This window comes from Pectinophora gossypiella, chromosome 2, assembly GCF_024362695.1.
Source record: "Pectinophora gossypiella chromosome 2, ilPecGoss1.1, whole genome shotgun sequence".
In the NCBI taxonomy this organism is placed as follows: domain Eukaryota; kingdom Metazoa; phylum Arthropoda; class Insecta; order Lepidoptera; family Gelechiidae; genus Pectinophora; species Pectinophora gossypiella.
In genome coordinates, this window is record NC_065405.1 from 4483619 (window position 1) to 4498917 (window position 15299).

General features: G+C 39.0%; 1 protein-coding gene across 1 annotated transcript; it reads right to left on the reverse strand.

The window, feature by feature from the left end:
* Window positions 1-6568: 6568 nt before the first annotated feature.
* Window positions 6569-9518, reverse strand: LOC126372032 (juvenile hormone esterase-like). Its single transcript, XM_050017536.1, has 3 exons — window positions 9291-9518; window positions 7542-8800; window positions 6569-7465 (listed from the first exon to the last, which is right to left on the reverse strand). Exons 1-3 carry the CDS (start codon window positions 9501-9503, stop codon window positions 7027-7029), a joined length of 1911 nt encoding a protein of 636 aa, XP_049873493.1. The 5' UTR covers window positions 9504-9518; the 3' UTR covers window positions 6569-7026.
* Between the last annotated feature and the right edge of the window lie 5781 nt (window positions 9519-15299).

Below are 15299 nucleotides of genomic sequence, written 5' to 3' on the forward strand. Positions count from 1 at the left end.
ACATAAAGATCTTTTAGATATTTATTTGTCCCGACGTAGTTTGTTCCACAATCGGATCGCATCAAAGACGGTATTCCTCTCCGCGATGTAAACCGAGTAAAAGCCGCAACAAATGCCTCAACCGACAACTCCGAGACCACCTCTAAATGCACTGCCTTAGTGCTCAGGCAAACAAAAATACAGAGATAGCATTTTAATAACCGAGCATTTCGTAAAGAACTGCTTTTTATCATAAACGGTCCGGCAAAATCAGTACCGACACCTTCAAATGCACGAGAACACCTAACACGATCAGGAGGCAAGTCCGCCATAAAAGGCTGGTCTAAACGAGGCTTAGCCTTAAAGCATTGCACGCACCGAAACGTGACAGTCCGTGTCAACCGACGAACAGAAAGTATCCAGTAAGTCCGAGATAAAATGGCCGATAACGCGTTGGAACCGACGTGACAATAAGTTTTGTGATAATATTCCACCAAAAGTAAAGTAAATCTATGTTTACTTGAAAGTAAAATAGGATGACGAGCTGAATAGGGTAAACCCGAATGTCGAATACGCCCTCCAACACGAATCACTCCGTCACTATCCAAAAACAAGTTTAATTTCCTTAAAGAATCTCGTATAGGTTTCCCTAACCTTAATGCCGAGATATGTTCATTAAAATCTGAATCCTGAACCGACCGAATTAAGTAATTTAACGCACTACGACGTTCCGAAACCGAAATATTTTTACCGAAATTACGACGACACCTTTGCCGACAATTTTTAATAAACCGAAAAACATATGCCGTGACATTAACTAATTTGTCGAACGAGCTATACCGACCGAATAACAAATCTAAAGTTTCATTACCGACAACGATATTGGTAACGTGTTTCGCACGTAGTCCAGGTAAATCCATAGGAACTTCAGTCCTATCACTAGGCCAAAGCTCACGTGGTTGACAAAGCCACTCCGAACCCCACCATAGAGGGTGCTCCACAAGTTGAGCCGCGGAGGCTCCCCTAGATCCAATATCTGCACAGTTCAACCCACTTGAAACATGTCTCCACTGAATTGGTAAGTTGGCATTGTTAATCTGAGAAACTCTGTTGCCTTGAAAAACTTCTAATTTGTGTGGGGGTGTCTTTAACCACGCCAACACGATGGTACTATCACACCAACCAATAACTTCCGAAAATTCAATAGAAAGCTCACTCAACGCAGAAAAAACGTGATGTAGGAGAGAAACAAGAAGTACTGCGCCACTGAGTTCTAACTGTGGTATAGTCATTTTGCTTTTTAGGGGGGCAACCCGAGACTTAGCTATCACTAACCGAACCGAAACTTCTCCGTGAATATTCTCCGACCGTAAGTAAACTGCAGCCGCGTATCCCAACGACGACCCATCGCAAAAACCATGCAAGGAATAACTGACGTCATTAGCAGGCTTCAAGCACCGTGGAATTGAAATTCCCTGTAAATTCGGTAGATCCGAAACAAGATCATTCCACTTCTTAACCAAGTGCTCAGGGGCTGGAGCGTCCCACTCCACACTCTTAGCTCCGTCACTGAGCAGCTCTTGTAATAACAGTTTGGCTCGAAAAACCACCGGACATATCCATCCCAACGGATCAAAAAGTCTAGCCAAGGAAGAAAGTATACTGCGCCGAGTAACTGGCGACTGTTCCGAAGGTAAATTATTTACCCTGTACGTAAACGCATCCGATGAAGGGTTCCACTGAATTCCTAAGACCTTAATAAAACCGAAAGTGTCTTTATCCTCAAAACAACGAGGTGTCTCGCAGAAATCCTCAGGAAAATCAGCGAGGAGCCGAGGTTCATTCGACGACCACTTTCGCAGCTCATAACCTGCCGTCTTCATCAGCTGTATCAACTCGTCTCTAATTTCCTGTGCTTCCTCAACCGTGTCTGCGCCTCCATTAAGATCATCAACATAAGAATTATTTATCAGTAACTTCGCAGCCCTGGGAAAACGTTCCTGCTCATCAGCAGCCAACTGGTGCAAGCAACGTATCGCTACAAAAGGACTCGACTTAAGACCGTAAGTATTTGTAGTAAGTTCAAAAATCTGAATAGGATCAGCTGGACTTTCCCGCCATAAAATCAATTGATACCTACGATCCTGGGGATGGATCCAGGTCATCCGAAACATCATCTTTACATCAGTGGTAAACACCACCCGAGGTAAACGGAAATTTAAAATAATTTTAGTTATATCATTTTGTAACCTTTCTCCAGAATACAAACAATCGTTAAGACTAACCCCAGTAGTTGTCTTAACACTACCGTCGAAAACAACCCGAATCTTATCCGTGTCACCAGACGTTTTAAAAACACCATGGTGCGCTAAAAAGTAATGTTCCTGTTCCGAATTAATATCAAACTCCGAAAGTTGCATATGTTTTAAATGAATATATTCCCGAATAAATTGAACATATTTTTCTTTGAACTTAGGCTGAACCCGCATTCGCCTTTCCAAAGCCATAAACCGCCGAATAGCAACCTGCGCGGAATCACCCAACTCCGCGTGATTAGGTATCAATGGCAACCGAACCATATATTTACCATTCGAACACCGAATAACCGAACCCGAAAATAACCGCTCACAATCAACATCGCAAGGATCCCTAATTTTAACATTGGGCGGCTCCTCCGACTTCCAGAACCGCTCAACCGCGTCCACCAATGAGACACCCGAAAAAACATCAATATTCCGATTCCGACAAACAACATTATTATTATTATAATTGCCCCGTAATGGCCCGAAAATAGCAAAATCAAATATTGTATCAATGGCATAAGGTCCACCCGGCCGTAAAGTGACCTTATTCCCTTCTACAATTTCACCGAGAATATCACAACCGAAAATAATATCGACCTTCGATAAATGTCCGAAACCATCATCCGAAATACGTAAATTATCCGAAATACCGAGCCGACTAGCCACATAAGTGGTAGGAGTTTTCAAAACAACCGCATTGACCGATAAAAAAATATTATTTCTTTCCGACCGAAAATTAATAGTAACAATATAATTACTATTCGAAGCGTGAGTGCCACCTACACCCAACAAAGGAGTCACAGAGTAATGTTTTTTCAAACCGAGTGAATTAACAAAATCGCTACGAACAACCGAAACCTGTGAACCGAAATCTAATAATGCCCTTGCCTTAACAAGCTCCCCATTACCCGATAAAACATTAACAATAACTGTAGGTAAAATAACATTATCTTGTAAAGTAGGCATAGAAGAAACATTACTCTGCGCTAATTGCTATTCTGATTGAACAGAATAACCCGACGGCAGCGCGTGACCGACAACTGCCGCGCTATCCGCGCCCGAACAACAAGCGAAACCGCCCGGCCTCACGTCGTGCGCCTGACCGGGGTGGCCAGACATCACAGTATGCACCATACGCTCGTTACGGGTGCTCTGATTAAAGTTTTTATTATATAAATTATTATTTTGAACGTGTGCACCTTTTGCCGTCCGAGCACTAGGCTGCATATCTAACGTACATATTAATGTATGGTGACCGAGGTTACCACACCGCCCGCAAGGAACATGACGGTTACAAGAAGACGCCGAGTGTTGGCCGAAGCATTTGAAGCAAAGCCCATTATTGCGTATCCACATTCTACGCTCACCAGAAGACCCGTTTTTAAATTTATAACAAATGTCAATATCATGACCCGCGATTGAGCAAAACGCGCACCTATGTTTAGCGTCCGTGCTGTACGGAGCTACCGAAACCGAATTAATATTTTTTGTTTTGGGAACCTCAGAATTATTGCAACCTGAAGTCGTTGTTTCAAGCAAACTACACTCATTTTGTAAAAAAGTCGTTAAATTTTCAAATGTCGGTAAATCACACCTTAATCCGCCGTACTTTTGTTCGAACCGAGTCCTAATGTCAATAGGCAATTTAGACAAACTGATATGGACAAGCATATAACACCAGCTGTCCACAGGTAGACCTAATCCTTTCAAAGCCCGAGTCGACTCCAGTAACGGGTTCAAAATACTCGTACGCAACGTGTTTACTTTTTTCAATACCGGAATATTCAAAATACGCGATATATGCGTGTCCGCGAGCAAGCGTTTGTTATCATACCGTGCTTTCAGAAGCTCCAAAGCCGTATCAAGAGATGAATCCACCATAGGCAAGTGTTGTAACATTGACCTTGGTTCCTTTTGCAAATGAGAGAACAGGTAATGAAACTTCTCGGTTTTTGAAATGTCTGTACGAGACGACACTAGCGAATTATACAAACTTATAAAACTGCACCATGTAAATAAATCACCATCAAACGTTTGCAAATTAATTTGCGGTAGGCGAGCAAACGGCGCACTAGTGGTAGGTATGTAAGTACCCTGTGAGTGTGGATGCTCCATCGCCTTGGCCTCCAACTTGTCATATTGTAAAGTCGCGCATTTATACTGTTCGTCATACTTTGCAACTACTTCCGAATCGGTTACAACCTCCAGTAAACATTCATAGGCCTCCGTTAAGTTATCAAAATGAGAAGTTAACTTACGTAACCGCGCTAATTTTACACTTGAGCTAAACTCCGATGAATCAATCATATCAATTGTATTTAAAAACCAATCGCATTCTATTTTGAATTTTACTTCAAACTTTTTCGCCATGTTGAATTACCTATTTTATTCAACAACGAAATAGGTACCTACACAAAAATAGAAGGTGGCGCGACACAACCGAAAAAAACCGAAATACGCCGAAAATACAAATCTGTACCTATAAGTACACCCGAAATAAGATAAAATAAATCCGAAATATTGTTATTTTAACCGAAATAACACCGAGAAAATTGTTTAGAACCGAAACCGAGCAGAGGTCAGTGACCGAAACCGAAAAAACCGAAATACACCGAAAATACAAATCTGCACCTATAAGTACAACCGAAATAAGATAAAATAAACCCAAAATATTGTTATTTTAACCGAAATAACACCGAGAAAACTGTTTAGAACCGAACCGAGTAGAGGTCAGTGACCGAAACCGAAAAAACCGAAATACGCCGAAAATACGTATATGTACCTATAAGTACAACCAAAATAAGCTAAAATAAACCCGAAATATTAGTATTTTAACCGAAAAACCACTAAGAAAACTGTTTTTAATAGGTAAATACCGATAAATAAAACCGACCGACCGAATGTCACGTGACCTACCATCCGAGCGACAAAGGACCAAAATTATGTTCGTTAATTCCTTCGATAACCAGAGCTAGAGACTAAATCCATGGCTGGTAAGGTGGTCAGTGCAACACAAATCTATACATAATCACAGCATGAAATAAGAAGGCCACCAACCTGACTGCTGCTGCGCCGGGCTCCAAACCACGGGACCGAGATACCTATACCGCCGACAGTTCCTTGTTGTATTCACCAATTTAACACTCAGCTGAGTTGAATTAGGTATTGTCCAACATTAATAACACAATTTCCGATAGATTAAACAGTTTCTTCACAATAAATTCACAGCAAACAAATTATCCGTGGTGAACCCCGTGGTCGGCGCGAACAGAGTGACGCCATATTGGTTTCGACCAATAGCGTGGAATGCCGCGGCTCGCGTAAGTCGAGGCGGCAGATTCAAATTTCAGCCATGAGTATAGTTTGCGTGCACACGAGGTGTGTCAGGATCGAAGCAAATGGAATTCCACAGTTTCTTTTTACTCCGGTGGGGAATAGGCGCGAGTTTATGTATATGTATGAATACTCTACTAACCATTAGTAACCTTCCTTCATATTATGTCATCTTGATTTCCTCCTTTATTTCCCTCGACAAAAATAATTTTAATAGTGTATATGTCGTGGCCAGATCTTAGAATTGATCATGTCATGATGTGTTCGACCATTTCATGAAATGGTCATATTTCATGAAATAGCCAACTTAAGTTGACCATGTCGTTGAAACGTCAACGTTTAATGATATTTCAATCGACGTTTGGCCATAACGTTAATGCAGGCGGTGTTCATGTTATGTGGTATTATAAAAATGCGAATAGTCGATTAATTTCTCAGGTTCAAAATTATTTACCTAATAGATGTGGAATATTGTACAATTACATCGATTCATCGATTATTATATCAATCAAGTTTTAAATATAATCGACACTAGCGCCACTACCGGTGTATAATGTTACTATTTTTACGATATGATTTCGAACGTTTGGCTATATCATGAAGTAATCATGCATTTAGTTGCTCATATCGTAAAACGTTTTGTTTTCATTGATCGGGCTAAAGTACATCAAGATGTGGCCAACGAATGATATTCTATTTCATGAAAATAATATGACCATTTCAAGAAATGATCGAGCTCATCATGATATGATCAATACTAAGATCTGGCCATGTATATCCTCATAGTTTTCTAAACTTTCGAGAAAATGTTTCTAATCTCTTGATAACTATACGTGGCTATATGGAAATAGGAAAACCTTTAAGTATATCTTTACGATAACGTTTGATAAAAATATTGTGATAAGTTTCTCGTGAAGAGTCAAGATTAGGTAAGATGAAAACACCAATTCTGTTTTTTTTTTTATTAACATATACCACATGTGTTATAGTTAGATTTATGTACGTAAATATAGTGAAGAAATTCGTAATGTATTTTAATAAAAACAAAAATTCATTGAACTTCCCCACTACGTTATTACCTAATATTTTAGGAACCATTGATTGTCATTCAATATTACTGACATATCGTCAATGTTATGACAGTAAAAATACAAAATTTATAACCTAATTCATCATTGTCTGTCTAAATAGAGGTAGAACTTGATTTTTATCGATTTGTATTTGACCGCTATCTATGTAAGTTCGTATGTTTGATCCCTCCTAATTAAATCTTGGAGAACTCACTTACACTCACTGATGCGCTTGTAACATGAAATAATTTGATTGCTAATTGTCATCCTGGTTCCTATAACAAATACGCTATACACTCTTAAAAACTAAGTCAGTAGCTCATAATCTACCAAGTAGTTTTCTAAGACAGTATCTGTGACCAATGGAATTGATTTATTATTGCAAACAAGCTAATGATTGAAAAAGTGTAACCAACAGCAGTGGAGGCGGAGTCAGGTTCACCATCGTCGTCCTCGTCGTCGCCACCACCATTCTCATCACCATCACCATCTTCACTGCCATCACCTTCACCTCCATTTTCATCTTCTTCACTTCCATTCTCATCAACAACATCTACATTTTCTTCATTCCTGTCAGTCAGTTCCCATTTGCTCTGAGCATCCAAGAAATGTGTTTCATAAATTCCATTCCAGAAAAGCACTTCCTCGGGATGTGGATTACGAAGTTCGATTTCGACAGTGTTTTCTCTTGCTTCAGTGCTGTCAAGTATATGAATGTAATTTGGTGCATCGCTTGTGAATGGGAGCCATGTTACTTGGGAAGTGTCGCTTGTCGGGTTGCTGGAAATAAGTAAGTAAGTGAGGATATTGTCATAAATTAATAATGTAAGAAATTGTAATTTTAATTTGTACATACCCAGTTTTAGCGAAGTTCGTCCATCGTTCAATAAGAATATCGCTAACAAGAAGATCGAATTGAGATACTTCAGAGTCATCGATTTCGTGGAATAAATACGCCAATTCTTCACTGTGACTCGCTTGATCAATTTCCTCAGAGCCACTTACGAAAGATTCTCCGAGAGGACCTTTGTAAGAGAACTGATATAAATAAATAGTCGATGTCGATGCCGCTGCACGTAAATATGCTTCTCGTATAGCAGAAACTATCATTAAAGTATCACCGTGATACTTATAATAGTCATCAATATCAACTTGTTCACCCTTGAAGTAAAAAGCTTTGATATGATCTGCGATATCTGCTTGATCAATCTCGTCTTCGAATTTCAAGTCTGGTTGTAAAAAGTCAACAAATGAGTTTTCCATTCTTTCAAGCCAATTGTATTTTCGAGCTTCTTCCGCTCTTATCGTCCCTTCTAGTTCAACAAAGCCAGTGATGAACGGAATGCTTGCAAAATCACCTTCAACAATTGTTTCATATGGAGATTTAATAAGGAATTTTTCAACATTCTCTAAGCTCTCTCTTTCAAGACACGGTGCGAAAGCCATGGAATTGTCGGTCAAGTCTAGTTCATTTATGACAGCCATTAAAGCAGCAACGCTGGTTCTTGTAAATATTTCTGAAAGTTCTTTAGCACTTGTAACATCATGACCTAGCGCTTCAGCTACTTGAATAGCGTATTCAAGGTTATCTCGTGTCACAGCCCAAGGAGCTATAGCATTGCCACTTTGCGCTATGGCTTTATGAATCAAATCCTTTGACATTGGAGACAACGTCACTAAATCCACAGCTGCAGCTCCACTTCCATGTCCAAAAATACTGACGTTGTCTGGATCTCCACCAAATTGCTCAATATTTTCTTGTACCCAACGTAACCCTGCAATAATGTCTTTTAGTCCAGCATTACCAGGCGCCGTTTCGGTTCCCAAACAAAGAAATCCTAGTATCGATTCACGGAAGTTCAGAGAGACAATAATTACATCTTTTTCAACAAAATGCTTGAAAGACAGCTGTGGTGCATTGTCTTGATCGAACTCTCTGCCTTTTATCCATACCATAACGGGAAGTTTTGCAGTGTTGTCAATTGTTGGAGTAAATACATCGGCCACAAGACAATCTTCCGTGCCTTCATATCCAGCGCCTAACGGTCGTACGCATTTGATATTCTTACGATCAGCTATGAATACTTCCTCAAATAATGGGGGTGGACTTGGGGCCTGAAACATTTATTGTTCAAATAACATAAATTATACACGACGGTAACAATATTAATATTACGTTCCCTTGTTGAAGTTTCGTCAAGATTTGACTCGCAATGACAGCCATAGATTTATTAATTACTATCTTAGTATCAGTTACAAATATATTATAAGAACAGTTTTCAGGTATTCATATATAAGAGGAAGTCTGAAAGCGCCAGTTAGTGAGAAGCAACAGGTTAGCATGGTATGGGCATGTAATGTGGAGGGATGAAAGGCATATAGGTAACGAGGAAAGTTATCAGTATGAATGTAGATAGACAAAGGGGTAGGGGACGACTCAAGAAAGTGTGGATGGATTGTGTGAAAGGCGTGGGTACTGAGATAACTATTGACAGGAATACATATTGTGCTGACCCCACTTAGATTGGACAAGGGCAGGAGGATGATGATGATCAGGTACCTAATATTAAAAATGATACAGTATAAGATAATATCACAACAATACCTTAAACCGGTGAATGCCTGAAGTGGAGTCTGCGTAGGGTATGCCATTAAATTCGTAATAAGTGAGGGAACCATCTTCTACTTCTGATCCGACAACAAAACCCTGTTGTATCATTACTGTTGGCCTCGGCTCAAGCACAGGCGTTGGCCCAGGTGTCACCTCTACCTGCCCAACACAAGCAGCCACAAACGAAAAAAGCAACAAAACTAACATGCTTACTTTGCACTAGCAAAATTAATACTGATGGTGCAATTTCTGAAAAACAGAATCTCCCAGATATTTTTTTTACGAGATAAGATTATCTAAATAGAAATCGATGTATCCGTCAACATTATCACAAGATAAAGTCTTGATAATGTCATCTCAAGTGTGCAAATATATACCGAATTCATAACGCACTTTACGTTACTCATTTAAGATTAAAAATACAAACGTCAGGGAAAATATATCTGCGACTGTTTTCGTACACAATATGAGAAACAATAATGTAATAATTTGTTGTGCAAGTATAAATACTTACACCTACAAACACCATGTTTCCATTTTGCTATTAAGTGAAGTTGCGACGAGGTCAATAAAAGATCCGAGTGAAATTATATGCAGTCGTTTTGTGATATGGTCTATAATGTAGTTAACCATTATCTAAACAACTTGAGACCAACCCTCAGTATAAAATCGGTCTATGATGATAATCAGCCTGAAAGTATGTTTGTTATTTCGTATCTGGTCATACGTTACAAATAAGCAAAAACCGTTAGTTATTCCAAGGTGAAATAAAATATTTGCAAAAAAGAGGTCACTGACCTTACGGGACTGTTCCAAAGAAAAAATTGTCCCTTGGAGTACCGTTTCTAACGTTGATATAACGTTTGTCTGAACTTTAATGCTATGTTAATAAAGGCCTGTATTTTTTGTTGCTGGTCCGATTTTTTCAGTGGTTCCCTTAGCGGGGGTGTTGTGGGAGAGGGGAGGTCGTCAAAATGTGCGCCGCATGTGGCTGCGCCGGCGCACCGTTGCGTTGCCTTCATGAGAATTTCTGATTCATTGGCTTTTGTCACATTGAAACAGCGTCTTTTTGTTATCATTAACTTTTTGTGCTTTTTATTGGTTGATATTTTGAAATTTCATGATTTTTATGATTATATTGTGCTCTCTCGAACTCTTTGTCTTTCGATTATACATTTTGTATCGCTTTTCTAACATATTTAACAGAGAAAAAAACAGTTCATGAGCAGTACCTACTTTACTCACTTATTAAAAAAATGGAGTCTCCGGTTTTTCGAGTCAAAATTCCACAGTTACGCTTTCGAAATTCAGTGTTTTTCTCAAAACCGCATTATCAAACATCTCCCTTGAAGAGATGCGATGGTCCCAAACATATGTGTCGCCACGTGGGTCCCGGGCGAAACCTAATTTAAAACCATCATAACTCCCACAAACTATAACATGAAACATATCTTATTCTTCAAGACATTACGCTGATTCTTGTTTAAAATGTTATTAAAAATTAGGACTTTTTAATATGGTTACAATTACCTTGTGGGAGACAGTGGCTCAGGCGAAAGGTTAAAAGTTATGCATAGCACATTGTACAAAATGCATCGTGGATGAAAAAAAAATAAAGAAAAAAATATAGGCCACACGGGGTTTTTTGAAATAGGTCAAATTATATTTTTTATAGTTGAATGTTGTTGATTGAACTGTGTTACTGAACTGTAATGATCGATAATGTTATTATAAGTATGTTTTAGTCTCACTATTTTACTGTACATCGTGCTGGATTATCCACTGTCTCGGGTGCGTATTTTGAAAGTATACAAGGTCAGCACGCATCCATAGTGTTATAGCACTGTATGTTTTCCAAACTGGGCACCCTCAGACTTGTTGTCTTAAATATTGTACCGGGTGACAGCCTTCAGCGCTCTCCATTTGTCCGGCCAAGTAATAAATGCCATCTGCGGCAAATCTACAATAAGTCACGTAAAAAAAAATGTTTTCCAAACGGATACAAAATGTAGATAGGTTAGAAAGAAGTGGAGGGGAAGAAACGAAGGTGGAATTTCGTGGTCACTGCCTATTTCAAATTCCTTCTATAAATACTTATAACCAGTTACATAATATTGTTTGTGTACCTCAGGGTACTTATAGCACTTGATTGCTCCTGTTTCCAGTTTTCTAATAAGATTCTTAGCATTGTTTGTATAAGATGTCCGCTGGAGGGCGCTGTAGTCACGTACGTTCTGTTTATCGCTCTCCAAGTCATTATCAATTAGTCTTTATAAGGAAAAGTGCTGAAAAATAAACTTCGTTTAAGTTGTATTTAATTCTAGTTTCATTTTCTTATTACACCACTTTCAAATTCAAATTCAAAAATATCTTTATTCAGTAGGTAACATAGTTACACTTTGAATCGTCAATTTTTACATAACGAACGTCTCATCCGCCTAAAACTACTGCAGCTTCTCACAACCTGTATAGCCGGGGAAAAGAAGCTGCAAGAAAAACCTCGACACAGGGCCCTAGACGTACTTTAAAAAATAAAAATAAACATAAAATATTGGTATACAATTGAGTAATTTAGCTGCCTAATATCAGTTCTTAAAGTCACTAACACAGTTGGCGCGATCGTTATAGACGGCGATACGGTTCACCATCTATCACGTTGGTCTAACAGAAAGGTCGGTGAAGTGTGGGTACTTAGTTCATCTTGCGATAGACGTACTTCTGACTGGGGTATAGTCGTGAGTTTAATATTCAATATTCTTTATTTGCATACTATGATGGTGTACAAGTTGGTCAGTTACATTTGACTCTCACATCACAGACCCTTTCGGGCACAACAAAAGAACAAACAAGAAAGAATGAAGCTTTTAAATGTTTAAATCAGAATCATACGTCACGTTATGTTGTGATGTGTTTTCTCTTATTTATGCTGAAAACAGATAAAAAATTATCCGCATCGTATACGCTGTCAGAAATTTAAGTTTTATTATAAGTATTATTATCACTATTAAGGACAGAGATTTTTTTGTGGTGATTATAATAATCTTGATGATTATAAAGCTTGGCTATCTAAGCAGAAAAATTAACCATTATAAAACTAAAAATTCTGACAGCATGTACTATGCAAAAGGATTCTGGTCTGTTTTCACTCAGCTTTCTGATCTGTTTGCACGTGATAGCTCTCTCGTTTTCTATTGCTTTCGTTTTGTTACTGTGTGTGACCACCTTTTACCTCTATAATAAAAAAAAATATTTTCTTTAAAAGCAAAGAGTCGGCGCTACTTCAATACCGCCACTATCGTTTCACCTTCAGTAGCAAGCAAGTCACTTCAGTACATTAAACTCTCCCGGTGAAATATCCCCATAGCACCGTCGAGAGGGGAATGGTCCAAAAATAGACTACTTACGGAATACCGTGTGTTTCTATCGTATGGTTTGGTTGCAGGCACACGCGGCGGCCGAATAATGGACATGCAATGTCGATCTGATTTTAATAGGTAAATGAATATGACAGTCAAACATAGACAGACCATCATCTACCTAACCTAACTTATCACAGGATACGCTTTCCTAACTTGAAGATTAGACAGGTTTGTTCTTTACAGAAGCGATTTCCTGTCTGACTTTCCAATCCGCGAAGGAAACACCAGTCCCATACAGGTTAGGTTACCTATTTCCAAAACATATTTCTTGGGAACGCTTCCCTGCGATGTTTTCAATCACCGCTGAGCATGTGATAATTATTTATCATCGAAACATTTGGTTTAGGCCCGTGCTAGGATTCAAAACTGCGACCTCACCTGTGGGAGGCAAGCGTTTTTCCAACTGGACTACCACGGCGACATTAACATAGATCAGCAAGAATTGTTCGATTGATCAGCAATACCAATCTTACAAATATAATGGATCGATGAGCTAAACGCCTATTATCATGCGTACACGCAGGGCTTAGTACCAAAACTGGCTGTAACTTGTTGCCCTCTCTTTTCACATTGGCGATTTCCGGGGTAAGTTTTATGTGTGCATGTAATAAATAAATATAAATGACTTTTTTTGTTTTTCTAGCACTGACCCATGCTTAATGACGATATGGATCGAAAATTCTGCTTGGACCCGGAGGTGTATTGGTTAACACTTCAGTCCCGGCTTGATAAGAGCTGCGGGTTCAAATTCCGTCCAAATCAGATTATTTCGATTTAACTGACCCTTTGTAAATATAAACTTCTATTTTTCTGACAGCACTAGTATCTTGACAGGTAAAAAAAACGTTCTGAATCCAAGAGGGAACAGAACAGGACAGTTCATCGCCCCGTCAGCTGACAGATTTACTATCACGCCCTTATCAAAGCAGCCATGAATCTATTTAATTACAGAATCATTATGTCTCTACGTCTCTAGATACGGACGGATCATTATTTCTATTATTTTATTACGGGCACGTGTTAAAGAATTTATGATGTATATATAAGACGTTCCGTTACGTTCGTAATTTACCATTCTAAAGAGACATAGCATATTATAATAATAAAGCATGTTGACAGACTACAGTGGAATTTAGTCAGCATGACTATTTAGTAAGGGGAAAGAGACAAATATGGAGAGTTATTGAGGACAGAAGGGTATAAGAAGATTGGACATGGAAGATAGAAGGAAAGAGAGGAAAGGGAAGATCAAAAAGAACTTACATGGAACGTATTTAAGAGAAAGCGAACATCGTGGCTTATGATGAAGTCAAAGAATTGGCCTTTGATAGACAAGAACGGAGGATACTACACCAACAAGAGCGTGGCTCTTAAATTAATGGTGATGATGACTATTCAGTGGGCTCAAGTCTTGCTTTGTGGTTCTCTAAAAGCAACTTTAGCGCGCTCCTCGTGGCCTAGGCTCTAACATCTGTCAGTTTCGTACACAAGTCGTATCAACGTGTGGGCATTCAGGCCAATCAGTTCGCGACAATAAACACCCCAGGATTCTGAGACCGACTCACCGGCGTGGTGGACGATTTCCTTCATTCAGCGCTTATCGCTATCAGCCCACTAAGAGTCGATTAATTCTTTTAACTATAATCCTCTCAGACAACGTGGTGACGCCCTGAGCCTGGTCACCCTCAGGCCTGTTGTCTCATTTATTGGACCAGGTGACAGCCCTCAGCGCTTCTCATTTGTCTGGCCAAGTAGTTAATGGCGTCTGTTTTATCAGGTTCATCATATCCATCTTAGGACTTCGTAGCGGCTACAAGTTGTCTTTGATTACTTTTGACTCTGTCCCCTCATTAAGGAGTTTATGTATGTAAAAGCTATAAATAGCAGCATAATTCCTGAAACCGTTGGCTCTAGTAAAGTTTTGAAAAGTTAATTCAGAGTTCAGATGACTTGAGCACTTTGACAGTTGTGTTGACCCAAACCTTCTTAAACAATCACGCAATGTGGTTATCAGAATTCATGGTCGTGATCCCTTTTGAAGTGGATAGAGACGCAAATCTTCAACAGCCGTATTTTGTATTGAACTCCTAAAACTAGGGTGGTATGTTAGTGGAGTCAATAAAGCCTTCCTAACTAGCTTCTAACTTGCCAGGGGCAGGTCCCATTTTAACGATTTATATTTTGTAGGGGTAATTTTTTACATCATTTAAAATCAGAAACATCTTGAGCGAGCTAATAAATATTTTGATCAAATAAACATTATAAAACAATATATTTCAAGATGTTTCCACATTCACGAGAAATGCATTTTCAGAGGTATGTGATCCAACCTGTATTGGGCTGGTTTTCCCTTCGCGAGTTGGAAGGTCGCTTCTGTAAAAAACCGGACCTATCAAATCTTCAGGTTAGGTAAAACCCTGTGGAAAACTGGATAACGCTAGGGAGATGAATATAATGAAGATGTTTCTGATTTTAAATGATATAAAAATCTAGACCCCTAAAAAGAACATCAAATCTGACCTGTCCCTGGCAAGTTAGAAGTCAAACCCTTCATTGACTCCACTAAGTCGACAATGTTGCTTGT